At 42.6% G+C, this 14,162-nt stretch overlaps 1 protein-coding gene across 1 annotated transcript in view; it reads right to left on the reverse strand.

Moving 5' to 3' along the window:
• Positions 1–9,033: 9,033 nt before the first annotated feature.
• slc2a1c (solute carrier family 2 member 1c) overlaps positions 9,034–14,162 on the reverse strand; it is a 30,303-nt gene continuing 25,174 nt past the window's right edge. Inside the window, exons 10-11 of the mRNA XM_036955369.2 lie at positions 11,336–11,539; positions 9,034–10,445 (exon numbers count right to left, since the gene is read on the reverse strand). Of these exons, the coding sequence (XP_036811264.2) occupies positions 10,266–10,445; positions 11,336–11,539 (384 nt within the window). The 3' untranslated portion in view covers positions 9,034–10,265. The remainder of the gene's footprint in view (positions 10,446–11,335; positions 11,540–14,162) is intronic.

Here is a 14,162-nt window from a genome sequence, read left to right on the forward strand (position 1 = left end):
CTGCCTGCCTGCCTGTCTGCCTGTCTGCCTGCCTGCCTGCCTGTCTGTCTGCCTGCCTGTCTGCCTGTCTGCCTGCCTGCCTGCCTGCCTTCAATTTAAGTGGCTTTATTGGCATGGGAAACATATGTTTACGTTGCCAAAGCAAGATAAATAGATAATAAACAAAAGTGAAATAAACAATAAAATGTAGAGTAAACATTACACCAAAAGAATAAAGACATTTCAAATGTCATATTGCTGTATACAGTGTTGTAATGATGTGCAAATAGTTAGAGTACAAAAGGGCAAAATAAACATAAATATAGGTTGTATTTACAATGGTGTTTGTTCTTCACTGGGTGCCATTTTCTTGTGGTAACAGGTCACAAATCTCTCTCTTTCTCCCTCCCCCCCCCCCCTCTCTCTCTCTCTCTCTCTCTCTGTGTCTCTTCTCCTCTCCTCTCTCCTCTCCTTTCTCCCCTCCTGTCTTCTCTCTCCTCCTCTTCTCTCTCCTCCTCTCCTCTTCTTTCTCCTCCTCTCCTCTCTCCTCTCCTCTTCTCTCTCCTCTTCTTTCTCCTCCTCTCCTCTCTCCTCTCCTCTTCTCTCTCCTCCTCTCCTCTCTCCTCTCCTCTTCTCTCTCCTCCTCTCATCTCTCCTCTCCTCTCCTCTCCTCTCTTCTCTTCTCTTCTCTTCTCCTCTACTCTCCTCTCTTCTTCCGTTCAGGTTCCTGTCAACCACAATAGAACATGTTTAATAAAACATTTATCCACTTGGCAGTCCTGGATTTTCACAGGCAGCTTATTGAGGTACACAGCTCAGAGGGACACAGTTCAGAGTGATGCCAGATTTCACAAACCAATAATATTGTTGGACAGAGAGAAAGGGTTGGTTCAGAGCCAGGGTTGAGAGGCTGGTGGGAGTTGGGAAGGGTCCTGTAACAAGGCATTCATATAGAACTATTTCTAAGCTATTTCTGATGGTGAAGTGAAATATTTATATATACTGTACATGCTACTGCATAATATACATTAAGAAGATTTTGAGAAACATTGTGATCAGTGTGATTGGTACTGGATTTGTGTACAGAGTCAGGCGAGGCTGTTCCTGTGAGGCTGTTCCTGTGAGGCTGTTCCATCTAACTTTATAATAAGGTACCCTTTGTAAAGGGTCTGTAAGGGCTTGTAATTATGTTGTTCATGGTTGTTTAAGCATTTGCAAATCCATTGTAAACCATTTATAAACTGTTGTAGCACATTGGTCAAGATAATGTGAAAGCTGGTCAGTGCTTGTCAAATAGTGAGCCAGTATTTACCACGTCATTAACCATTTATAAATGCACTTACAAATGCTAATCAGATGATACTTATGTATCATGATGCGTCCTTATTTTCAATTGATTGACAATAATTATTTTCTCACTTTTGGGTGTGATGCGTTGGTCCTCTGGTCCGTGAACATAGAAGGATTTTTCAGACCAATTGTCAACTCCCAATGATGTATCTTGCCCCATGTTTGAAATCCTGATGCCTAGGCCAGATTTACAACCCAGCCAGTATTCAATTATATAATTCCTATCATATTACCCGATTATGTTAACGCTTCATTAAAGTATGTCCTTATTACACTGTAATTACATATGTAAATACACTGTAACAAGTATTGTAGTTAATTGTAATAATTCATAGTTACACTGTAATAACAACATGTGTGACGTATATGTAACATATGGTAATGGTAGTCTGTAATTACAGAGGTAAAAACAACTAATTATTGTTACAAATGGGCAAGTTTCTGATATATTTCAGCCTGCACAAACAGGCTGTTGTTGCCTTTCAACCTGGAATTAAAATTGATATTTTGGGGGTTTGTATAATTTGATTTACACAACATGCCTACCACTTTGAAGATGTAAAATATTTTGGGGGGGGGTGAAATAAACAAGAAATATGTCACGACTTCCGCCGAAGTCGGTCCCTCTCCTTGTTCGTTTTGGCGGTCGACGTCACTGACCTTCTAGCCATCGCCGATCTACTTTTCATTTTCCATTTGTTTTGTCTTTGTCTTACACACCTGGTTTCAATTCCCCAATTACTTGTTCATTATTTAATCCGCTGTTCCCCCACGTTTGTTTGTGAGTGATTGTTTTTATGTAATACAGTCTGTTTATGTGGGCTCGCTTATTTTGTATTGTCTTTGTCTGTTTTGAGTAAAATATGTTTATTTACTCATATCTACTGTCCTGTGCCAGACTCCTCTACACCAGCTACACACAGACTACATTACAAAATAAGACAACAAAAAAAAGAAAACTTGAGCGTGCATAACTCTTCACCCGCCCAAAGTCAAATCTTTAAAGACCCACCTTTTGTAGCAATTACAGCTGCAAGTCTCTTGGGGTATGTCTCTATAAGCTTGGCACATCTAGCCACTGGGATTTTTGCCCATTCTTCAAGGCAAAACTGCTCCAGCTCCTTCAAGTTGGATGGGTTCCACAGGTGTTCAGCAATCTTTAACTCATACCACAGATTCTCAATTGGATTGAGGTCTGGGCTTTGACTAGGCCATTCCAAGACAGTTAAATGTTTCCCCTAAACCACTGGAGGAATTATAGAAAGCTACGCCAGATAACAGAAATACTCATCAAAAACTTTGACTAAAGATACATGTTCTACATATAATTAAAGATACACTGGTTCTTAATGCAACTGCTGTGTCAGATTTTTTTTAAACGTTATGAAAAAAGCCTACCATGCAATAATCTGAGACGGCGCTCAGAAGTAACAATATTTCTCCGCCATGTTGGAGACAACAGAAATACGAAATTACATCATAAATATTCCATTACCTTTGATGATCTTTCATCAGAATGCAGTGCAAGGAGTTCTAGTTCCACAATAAATCATTGTTTTGTTCCATAATGTCCAATACTAGTGTCCAAGTAGCTGCATTTGCTATCACTTTCAGCTCACGCGCCCAAAAGCTGACGCTGGTCCAGGAGAACTCGGACAAAAACTTCAAAAATATATATTCTAGGTCGAATAAACTGGTCAAACTAAGTAGAGAATCAATCTTCAGGATGATATTTTCATATATCCAATAACGTTCCAACCGGATCAAATGTTTTCATCTGCAGCCAAATGGAACGATGGTGACACCCACAGACAAATGCGCCACAGGGAAATTGCATTCTGTCGCGACAGTGACTATTTCCTCTCCCATTCGGTCAAAGTTCACACCTGAAGCTCCATTCCACGTTCTACTGAATGAGGACATCTAGTGGAAGGCGTAGGAAGTGCTACCAGATCCATATCTTATTTGGAAGTGGATAGGCGAAGACTTGAAATTAGACATGTATTCAGAATTTCACTTCCTGTTTGGAAGATTGCCTGCCCTATGAGTTCTGTTATACTCACAGACATAATTCAAACAGTTTTAGAAACTTCAGAGTGTTTCCTATCCAATAGTAATACTAATATGCATATATTAGCAATCTAGGACAGAGGAGGATGCAGTTCACTATGGGCACGCAATTCATCCAAAGTGAAAATACTGCCCCCTATCCCCAACCAGTTTTAATGGTGCTCCATGGGATGTTCAAAGTTTGGTATATTTTTTTTGTAACCAAACCGTGATCTGTACTTCTACACAACTTTGTCCCTGACCTGTTTGGAGAGCTCCTTGGTCTTCATGGTGCCCCTTACTTAGTGATGCCCATTTTTCCATCTACGTAACATTGCAAAAATCAGAAACTTTCTGTCCAAAAATGATGCAGAAAAATGTATCCATGCTTTTGTCACTTCTAGGTTAGACTACTGCAATGCTCTACTTTCCGGCTACCCGGATAAAGCACTAAATTAACTTCAGTTAGTGCTAAATACGGCTGCTAGAATCCTGACTAGAACCAAAAAATGTGATCATATTACTCCAGTGCTAGCCTCCCTACACTGACTTCCTGTCAAGGCAAGGGCTGATTTCAAGGTTTTACTGCTAACCTACAAAGCATTACATGGGCTTGCTCCTACCTATCTCTCTGATTTGGTCCTGCCGTACATACCTACATGTACGCTACGGTCACAAGACGGTCACAAGACGCAGGCCTCCTAATTGTCCCTAGAATTTCTAAGCAAACAGCTGGAGGCAGGGCTTTCTCCTATAGAGTTCCATTTTTAATAACGGTCTGCCTACCCATGTAAGAGACGCAAACTCGGTCTCAACCTTTAAGTCTTTACCGAAGACTCATCTCTTCAGTGGGTCATATGATTGAGTGTAGTCTGGCCCAGGAGTGGGAAGGTGAACGGAAAGGCTCTGGAGCAACGAACCGCCCTTGCTGTCTCTGCCTGGCCGGTTCCCCTCTTTCCACTGGGATTCTCTGCCTCTAACCCTATTACAGGGGCTGAGTCACTGGCTTACTGGGGCTCTTTCATACCGTCCCTGGGAGGGGTGCGTCACCTGAGTGGGTTGAGTCACTGATGTGATCTTCCTGTCTGGGTTGGCGCCCCCCCCTTGGGTTGTGCCGTGGCAGAGATCTTTGTGGGCTATACTCGGCCTTGTCTCAGGATGGTAAGTTGGTGGTTGAAGATATCCCTCTAGTGGTGTGGGGGCTGTGCTTTGGCAAAGTGGGTGGGGTTATATCCTTCCTGTTTGGCCCTGTCCGGGGGTGTCCTCGGATGGGGCCACAGTGACTTCTGAAGGTAATTGGTTGCACCAGATCTTATTCAGGGGCTTCATAGCAAAGCGGGTGAATAAACGCACTGTCACGCCCTGGCTTTAGTTATCCTCGTTTTCTTTATTATTTTGGTCAGGTCAGGGTGTGGGGCATTTATGTGTTTTGTCTGGTCTAGGGGTTTTGTATGTTTATGGGGCTGTATCCTTTCTAGGTAGTTTTGTATGTCTATGGTTGCCTAGATTGGTTCTCATTTAGAGGCAGCTGTCTATCGTTGTCTCTGATTGGGAACCATATTTAGGCAGCCATATTCTGTGGGTATTTTGTGGGTGATTGTCTTCTGTCTTAGTGTCATTGCACCAGATAGGACTGTTTCGGTTTTCACATTTGTTGTTTTGTATTTTGTAGTGTTCTCGTTTATCGTCAATATTAAAGAAGTGGAACACTAAGCACGCTGCATTTTGGTCCTCCTCTCCTTCAGCGGAAGAAAACCGTTACACGACTTTTATGTTTTAAATAATACAATTTTTTGTTTTTTATTTCACTTCAAAAATATGGACTATTTTATGTATGTTCATTACTTGAAATCCAAATAAAAATCTATTTAAATTACAGGTTTTAATTCAACAAAATAGGAAAGGGGGATGAATACTTTCGTGACTTGTACATCACAAGAAAGAGAAGAAAGATTTGACTTTATTTTGATGGATATAAAGTTTTTCTCAAAAATAATGTTTACAACAACAAGCAACCCTGTGTTTACACACTTGGATATCGAATTTGCCACAGCATTCTATTGTGGCACAATCGATGCCAGAAGGTTGGGATTTCGCTGACCACCACAGAGGAGCTCACTCTCCATGCCTGTCTCATTACAATACGATCAGCTGCCAACTATGATCAGCTAGGGGGAATGCCATTTTTGTAATTATATAAAATATGTGCAACTAATTTCCCACCAACATGTTTCTGTGCCAGTGCACCACACAATCAATAAACAAATCATATCGTCTTCGGGAACATCAATATCATGGTTTGCATTTTTCAACACCAGGATAAATAGACTACGTCAATCTCAACAAACAGAAAATACATCCCAGTATTGAAGGCTTGGCTTGACAATCTCCGAGTGTTATTAAACTGTTTGGTGTTTTGTAAGAGATGTCTCTTTCCATTCATCAAATGGCCACTGCACAGTTTGAATTGACTGATTGATTTTATTTGTCAGTTAAAAAAAAAATATATATATATATATATATATGTTGTTGTTTTTAAGTGACCGGGATAGCACAATCAAGTTGGGGACTTATTTCCATTGTGGTCCCCTATTTTTTACATTAGAGATTCTTACAAGCTTGTTAGGCTGGTAACTTATTCTTTACATGTTGATAAACGGCTGGTGAACCATGATGTCACAATCAAAGTAACAAGACTAGCTAATTGCCGACAGATTTTAACGCGAATATTATTCAAACATCTTCATGAGAACAATATGCCATTTCAGTTTCCTTTAGGAACATTTGGCGCCAGACAACATGACAGGGAAGATTTTAATTTACCGTAACACCCATTCATATCCAACCTGGCGCAGACAGCGGCATCAATAAATGAGGGATAATGGCCAAATGAGCCACATTTACATGTCCTTAAAAACAGCCTAGAACAAATGACAAAAACACTATTCCTTATGTTTCAATGTGTAGCACATGCTACATTTTATAGCCTATTTTTCTATTGGTTTTTAGGCTACCTGTGTAACGAATCTGCTCTCCGTCTGAAGATGAGGAATAGGAATCCTCAGACCAACACGCGGCGTGGTAAGTGTTCATTGTAAATTTAATGAAATAAACTGAACACTGAATGAGAAAAACCAACAAAGAGAGTGAATGACATGAAACAGTCCTATGAGGTGGAAAACAACTACCCACCAACACAGGTGGGAACAGGCTACCTAAGTATGGTCCTCAATCAGAGACAACGATTGACAGTTGCCATGCGCACTGGGGACACTATGCTTCGCGCCCTGACCAAACCAAAAAGGAGACATAAAAAAGGAACTAAGGTCAGGACGTGACAGTACCCCCTCCCAGAGGTGCGGACTCCGGCCGCAAAACCTGAACCTATAGGGGAGGGTCTGGGTGGGACGTAGACCCCACTCCACCTTAATCTTGGCCCACTGAGGTGGCGCCTCTGGAGTGGCAACCCTCGCCGCCGACTCCGAACTGGGGACCCTTACCGCTGGCCCCGAATAGGAGGGAGACTACGGACAGGGACAGCGCCAGACAGGCTGGAGACTCTGGCAGCTCCGGACAGGTGGGAGACTCTGGCAGCGCCGGACAGGCGGGAGACTCTGTCGGCTCCGGACTGACGGGCGACTCTGGCGGCTCCGGACTGACGGGCGGCTCTGGCGGCTCCGGACTGACGGCGGCTCTGGCGGCTCCGGAGTGATGGGCGGCTCTGGCGGCTCTGGACTGACGGGCGGCTCTGGCGGATCCGGACAGACGGGCGGCTCTGGCGGCTCCGGACAGACGGGCGGCTCTGGCGGATCCGGACAGACGGGCGGCTCTGGCGGATCCGGACAGACGGGCGGCTCTGGCGGATCCGGACAGACGGGCGGCTCTGGTGGCTCCAGACAGGAGGGAGACTTGGTTCTAAGAGCAGGAACAGGACTCACCAGGCTGGGGAGACATACAGGCAGCCTTCTCCTTGGCCGAGGCACCGGATGCACTGGGCCGTGGAGGCGCACTGGAGGTCTCGAGCAACGAGACTGCACAACCCGTCCTGACTGGTTACCCCCTGTAGCCCGGCAAGTGCGGAGAGTTGGAACAGGCCGCACTGGGCTGTGCTGGCAAACCGGGGACACCGTGCGTAGGGCTGGTGCCATATAACCCGGGCCGAGGAGACGCACTGGAGACCAGATGTGCTGAGCCGGCTTCATCCCTCCTGGCTCGATGCCCACTCACTGGGGACACTATGCTTTGCGCCCTGACCAAACCAAAAAGACACATAAAAAAGGAACTAAGGTCAGGACGTGACAACTTGCCTAAAACAATAATTGGCCATCTCACGGTTCAGATGTCAGGGATTTTAGCACTAAACGTATCAGGGCTTTGCATGCATAGGCCTATAGACGTAGATGTCCACAGTATGATATTATAATTTTAATAAACACACACACACACACACACACACACACAAAAAATCCTGTCTTAGGTCAGTTATGATCGCCACTTTATTTTAAGAATGTGAAATGTCAGAATAATAGTTGGGAGAATGATTTATTTCAGCTTTTATTTTTTTCATCACATTCCCAGTGGGTCAGAAGTTTACATACACTCAATCAGTATTTTGTAGCATTGCCTTTAAATTCTTTAACTTGGGTCAAACGTTTCGGGTAGCTTTCCACAAGCTTCCCACAATAAGTTGTGTGAATTTTGGCCCATTCCTCCTGACAGAGCTGGTGTAACTGAGTCAGGTTTGTAGGCCTCCTTGCTCGCACACACTTTTTCTGTTCTGCCCACACATTTTCTATAGGATTAAGGTCAGGGCTTTGTGATGGCCACTCCAATACCTTGCCTTTGTTGTCCTTAAGCCATTTTGCCACAACTTTGGAAGTATGCTTGGGGTCATCGTCCATTTGGAAAACCCATTTGCGACCAAGCTTTAACTTCCTGACTGATGCCTTGAGATGTTGCTTCAATATATCCTCATAATTTTCTGCCTCATGATGCCATCTATTTTGTAAAGTGTACCAGTCCCTCCTGCAGCAAAGCACCCCCACAACATGACGCTGTCACCCCCGTGCTTCACGGTTAGGATGGAGTTCTTCGGATTGCAAGCCTCCCACTTTTTCCTCCGAACGTAATGACGGTCATAATGGCCAAAAAGTTATATTTTTGTTTCATCAGACCGGAGGACATTTCTCCAAAAAGTACAACCTTTGTCCACATGTGCAGTTGCAAACCATAGTCTGGATTTTTAATGGCAGTTTTGGAGCAGTGGCTTCTTCCTTGCTAAATGGCCTTCAGGTTATGTCGATATAGGACTCGTTTTACTGGGGATATAGATACTTTTGTACCTGTTTCCTCCAGCATCTTCACAAGGTCCTTTGCTGTTGTCCTGGGATTGATTTGCACTTTTCGCACCAAAGTACGTTCATCTCTAGGAGACAGAATGCGTCTCCTTGCTGGACGGTATGACGGCTGCGCTGTCCCTGCGTGGTGTATAAACTTGGTACTATTGTTTGTACAGGTGAACGTGGTACCTTCAGGTGTTTGGAAATTGCTCCCAAGGAAGAACCAGACTGATTTCATGTCAATGCTAATATGGCAAAACATTTCCTAGCTAGCTAACCAACAACTGTAAAGGTGTATTTGAGAGACAACAAGTGCTCATTTGTGCAAATGTATTTATGTTTTCAATAAACCATTAGAGACAAATTATAGTTTACATGTTGTAAAACATTCTAACCACGTCTGTTTTGCTCCGTAATTGTGCACGTTTCAGTTCTGTTGCTAAACAACCAACCTGTCTATAGCCTCGGTATATAAGGGACGAGGGGCTCTATGCGTTCTCTGGAAAAGAATGTAACTCTGTGGAAGTTCTGTTGCTAAACAACCAACCTGTCTATAGCCTCGGTATATAAGGGACGAGGGGCTCTATGCGTTCTCTGGAAAATAATGTAACTCTGTGGAAGTTCTGTTGCTAAACAACCAACCTGTCTATAGCCTCGGTATATAAGGGACGAGGGGCTCTATGCGTTCTCTGGAAAATAATGTAACTCTGTGGAAGTTCTGTTCCACGTCAATCATTATTTTCCCCAAAAAACCCTCGTTGATTATCCCTTACTTATTAATGGTTTATAATGCATTTATAAATGCTTAAATAATCACTTAAACCTTTACAGACTCTTTACAAATGGTACCTTACTGTAAAGTGTTGACCTTACTGCTTAGGTGAAGCTGCTCAGAGGCAAATAGTTGATAGTTGTGAGGAACGCTTCTGTCCAATGGAGGAGAACCACGCCACAAGAAGTTCAATGTTTCATCAGGTACAGGGGCTTTAGACTCTTATAAAGTCTTACAGACATGAGCTTCAGACTCTTATAAAGTCTTATAGACATGAGCTTCAGACTCTTATAAAGTCTTATAGACATGAGCTTCAGACTCTTATAAACTCTTCCAGATAGGAGATCCAGACTCTTATAATCTCTTATATACAGGAGCTTCACTTTTAACATTCAATGATATGGATCTGAAAACAAGTTCGTAATACCTCAATCCAACAATACAGATAATAATATTTATCCATTTTATGATACATATGCGTGACTACTACAGTAACAGAGGAAATCTTATTTTTGATGTTTATAAATGTACACGTCGTCAGAAAACGGACAACACTGTGGGAGGCCACCACCTGAAGTCCTGTATCAGTCCCACCATGTCTCCCTTGTGTTAGAGGTCGTGTTCTGACTACCTGGTTAAGCAAAAGGTTAAATACAATAAAACATTTGTCCCAAGCGAAGGTTGAACACAAGAAGACCTCGGTGACCCCCCAGTACAACCTCCGACCTCTGGGTAGGTGGAGGGGGTAAGGTGAGAGGGGGGCCAGGGCGGTCAGGTCAGGGGAAGGTGTTGAAACCAGTCTTAATGTGCAGGGGGATGCCCTCGGACTCTCGGAACTCGGCTGCGATGTCATCGAAGGTGCGTCCCTTGGTCTCAGGTAGGCGTCTCCAAGTGAAGCTGAAGGCTGTCAGAGCCATGGTCATAAAGAGGAGGTACACATAAGCACCACACAGTTTCTACAGAGAGAGAGAGAGAGAGAGAGACACACACGCACGCACGCACACACACACACACACACACACACACACACACACACACACAGGAGCAGAGAGTTAATTAACACAACTGGAAATTGCAGTACATTTCATTGATTCATTTTAGAAGATAGTCCTATCTATGATATCAAACCAGCCATACCGTCATCTACCATTGGTGCCATTATGTCATGTACTATTGGTGCCATTATGTAATGTACTATTGGTGCCATTACGTCATGTACTATTGGTGCCATTATGTAATGTACTATTGGTGCCATAATGTCATGTACTATTGGTGCCATTATGTAATGTACTATTGGTGCCATAATGTCATGTACTATTGGTGCCATTATGTAATGTACTATTGGTGCCATAATGTCATGTACTATTGGTGCCATAATGTCATGTACTATTGGTGCCATAATGTCATGTACTATTGGTGCCATTATATCATGTACTATTGGTGCCATTATGTCATGTACTATTGGTGCCATTATGTCATGTACTATTGGTGCCATTATGTAATGTACTATTGGTGCCATTATGTCATGTACTATTGGTGCCATAATGTCATGTACTATTGGTGCCATTATGTCATCTACTATTGGTGCCATTATGTCATCTACTATTGGTGCCATTATGTCATGTACTATTGGTGCCATTATGTCATCTACTATTGGTGCCATTATGTCATCTACTATTGGTGCCATTATGTCATGTACTATTGGTGCCATAATGTTAAGTCCCATTGGTGCCATGATGTAATTTGCCATTGGTGCCATAATGTTAAGTCCCATTGGTGCCATAATGTCATGTACCATCGGTGTTGTATTACAGCTATCCTATGACACAGGCTATGTTAAACTTACCAGTAGTGGAGGGAAGAGCAGGGCCAGCATGAACTTCCCTCCCCAGTTGAGCATGCTGGTGAAGGCCATGGCGATTGGTCTGGCTGGCTGGTCAAACAGCTCTGCAGCGATGAACCAGGAAATAGGACCAGGTCCCACCTCATAGGCTGAGATCAGGAAGAACACGACCAACACCTGCAGGCTACGCAGCTCTGGGACAAGGAACTACAGGGCAGATCAATCAGTCAATCAATATTATATTGGTCAGGGAGGATGGGTGAGCGTAATCCCAGACTGTCTAGCACTCCAAAGGTTGCCTGTTCAAGTGACAACGGGACAAGTGTAGCATTTTAGCTAACCCTTATTCTAAACTTAAGCCAATTCTCTTAACCTTTGTCGTTAGTTCCCCTAACTGACAACATAAATGCTTCCTGTAATTCTTCTTTGTTGTTACTGCCTAACAAGCAACCTGGTCTCAGATTAAGATGTGCAATACTATTCACGGGTTGCATGTCTCATCACAATATTGTTTTGAACGTGCGTTTTTTGGACTGATGCCAGACTGAGCATTCTACTCAATGCATCGTCAATGAACGCTGATGAAAAAGTTATCCAACATCCATTGCAATGGCTTGGATATATAATGCCATTAAAAAAAGGCGGCAAATTATTAGTAGGAACACCTTTTGTCATCATTTGGAGGTCACAAGATTGACTTTACATATAGTATAACGTTAGCTAGCAAGCTAAGATTGAGGGGAGGTCACCAGATTGACTTTAAATATAGTATAACGTTAGCTAGCAAGCTAAGATTGAGGGGAGGTCACCAGATTGACTTTACATGTAGTATAACGTTAGCTAGCAAGCTAAGATTGAGGGGAGGTCACCAGATTGACTTTAAATATAGTATAACGTTAGCTAGCAAGCTAAGATTGAGGGGAGGTCACAAGATTGACTTTACATATAGTTTAACATTAGCTAGCAAGCTAAGATTGAGGGGAGGTCACCAGATTGACTTTAAATATAGTATAACGTTAGCTAGCAAGCTAAGATTGAGGGGAGGTCACCAGATTGACTTTAAATATAGTATAACGTTAGCTAGCAAGCTAAGATTGAGGGGAGGTCACAAGATTGACTTTACATATAGTATAACGTTAGCTAGCAAGCTAAGATTGAGGGGAGATCACCAGATTGACTTTACATGTAGTATAACGTTAGCTAGCAAGCTAAGATTGAGGGGAGGTCACCAGATTGACTTTACATGTAGTATAACGTTAGCTAGCAAGCTAAGATTGAGGGGAGGTTACAAGATTGACTTTACATATAGTATAACTTTAGTTAACAAGCTAAGATTGAGGGGAGATCACAAGATTGACTTTACATATAGTATAACTTTAGTTAACAAGCTAAGATTGAGGGGAGGTCACCAGATTGACTTTAAATATAGTATAACGTTAGCTAGCAAGCTAAGATTGAGGGGAGGTCAACGGCAAAGTTGTTTCCTTCAAAATATTTTGTACAAAAGAAATCTTGTATTTCCAGGCACTATAGTGTTAATTAGACTAAACAGTAGTTATCCTCCGTCCAGAATGATGGTGCTCATGACCCCCTTTAAGGCATCACTATGGCTGCGCTAACAGAGGGCTTGAGAACGTTAAAAACAATGGCAGGACACGACCGAGTGACAGAGGTGCAACCCATATTACACCCTCCAAGACGTATGATAAATTACATCCTCCAAGACGTATGGTAAATTACATCCTCCAAGACGTATGGTAAATTACATCCTCCAAGACGTATGGTAAATTACATCCTCCAAGACGCATGATAAATGACATTCTCCAAGACATATGGTAAATTACATCCTCCAAGACGTATGATAAATGACATTCTCCAAGACATATGGTAAATTACATCCTCCAAGACGTATGATAAATGACATTCTCCAAGACGTATGGTAAATTACATCAGCCAAGACGTATGATAAATTACATCAGCCAAGACGTATGGTAAATTACATCCTCCAAGACGTATGGTAAATTACATCAGCCAAGACGTATGGTAAATTACATCAGCCAAGACGTATGGTAAATTACATCCTCCAAGACGTATGATAAATGACATTCTCCAAGACGTATGGTAAATTACATCAGCCAAGACGTATGGTAAATTACATCAGCCAAGACGTATGGTAAATTACATCAGCCAAGACGTATGGTAGATTACATCATCCAAGACGTATGGTAAATTACATCAGCCAAGACGTATGGTAAATTACATCGTCCAATTCGTATGATAAATTACACCCTCCAAGACGTATGGTAAATTACACCCTCCAAGACGTATGGTAAATTACATCGTCCAATTCGTATTTGTACGATAAAATAATATCCTCCGACTGTGACGTTCGTCGTCGGTGGAAGAAGGTGAGGACCAAAGCGCCAAAGGTTCATGTTTTAATGAACACTGAAACAAAACAATAAACAACCAACGAACAGTCCTGTAAGGTGCAACAACACTAAACAGAAAACAAACACCCACAACCAAAATGGGGAAAACAGGCTACCTAAGTACGATTCTCGATCAGAGACAACTAACGACACCTGCCTCTGATTGAGAACCATACCAGGCCAAACGCAAACACAACATAGAAAACGGAACATAGGCAACCCACCCAACTCACGCCCTGACCATACTAAAACAAAGACATAACAAAAGAACTAAGGTCAGAACGTGACACCGAGACGTATGATAAATGACATCACCCAAGACGTACGATATTGTACAACCAGGTAAAACGGACAGTATGATACTATACCTCCTCTAATTCATATGTAATTGTATGACA

The sequence above is a fragment of the Oncorhynchus mykiss genome, chromosome 19 (assembly GCF_057628025.1).
Source record: "Oncorhynchus mykiss isolate SJ-2025 chromosome 19, ASM5762802v1, whole genome shotgun sequence".
NCBI classification, from domain to species: Eukaryota; Metazoa; Chordata; class Actinopteri; order Salmoniformes; family Salmonidae; genus Oncorhynchus; species Oncorhynchus mykiss.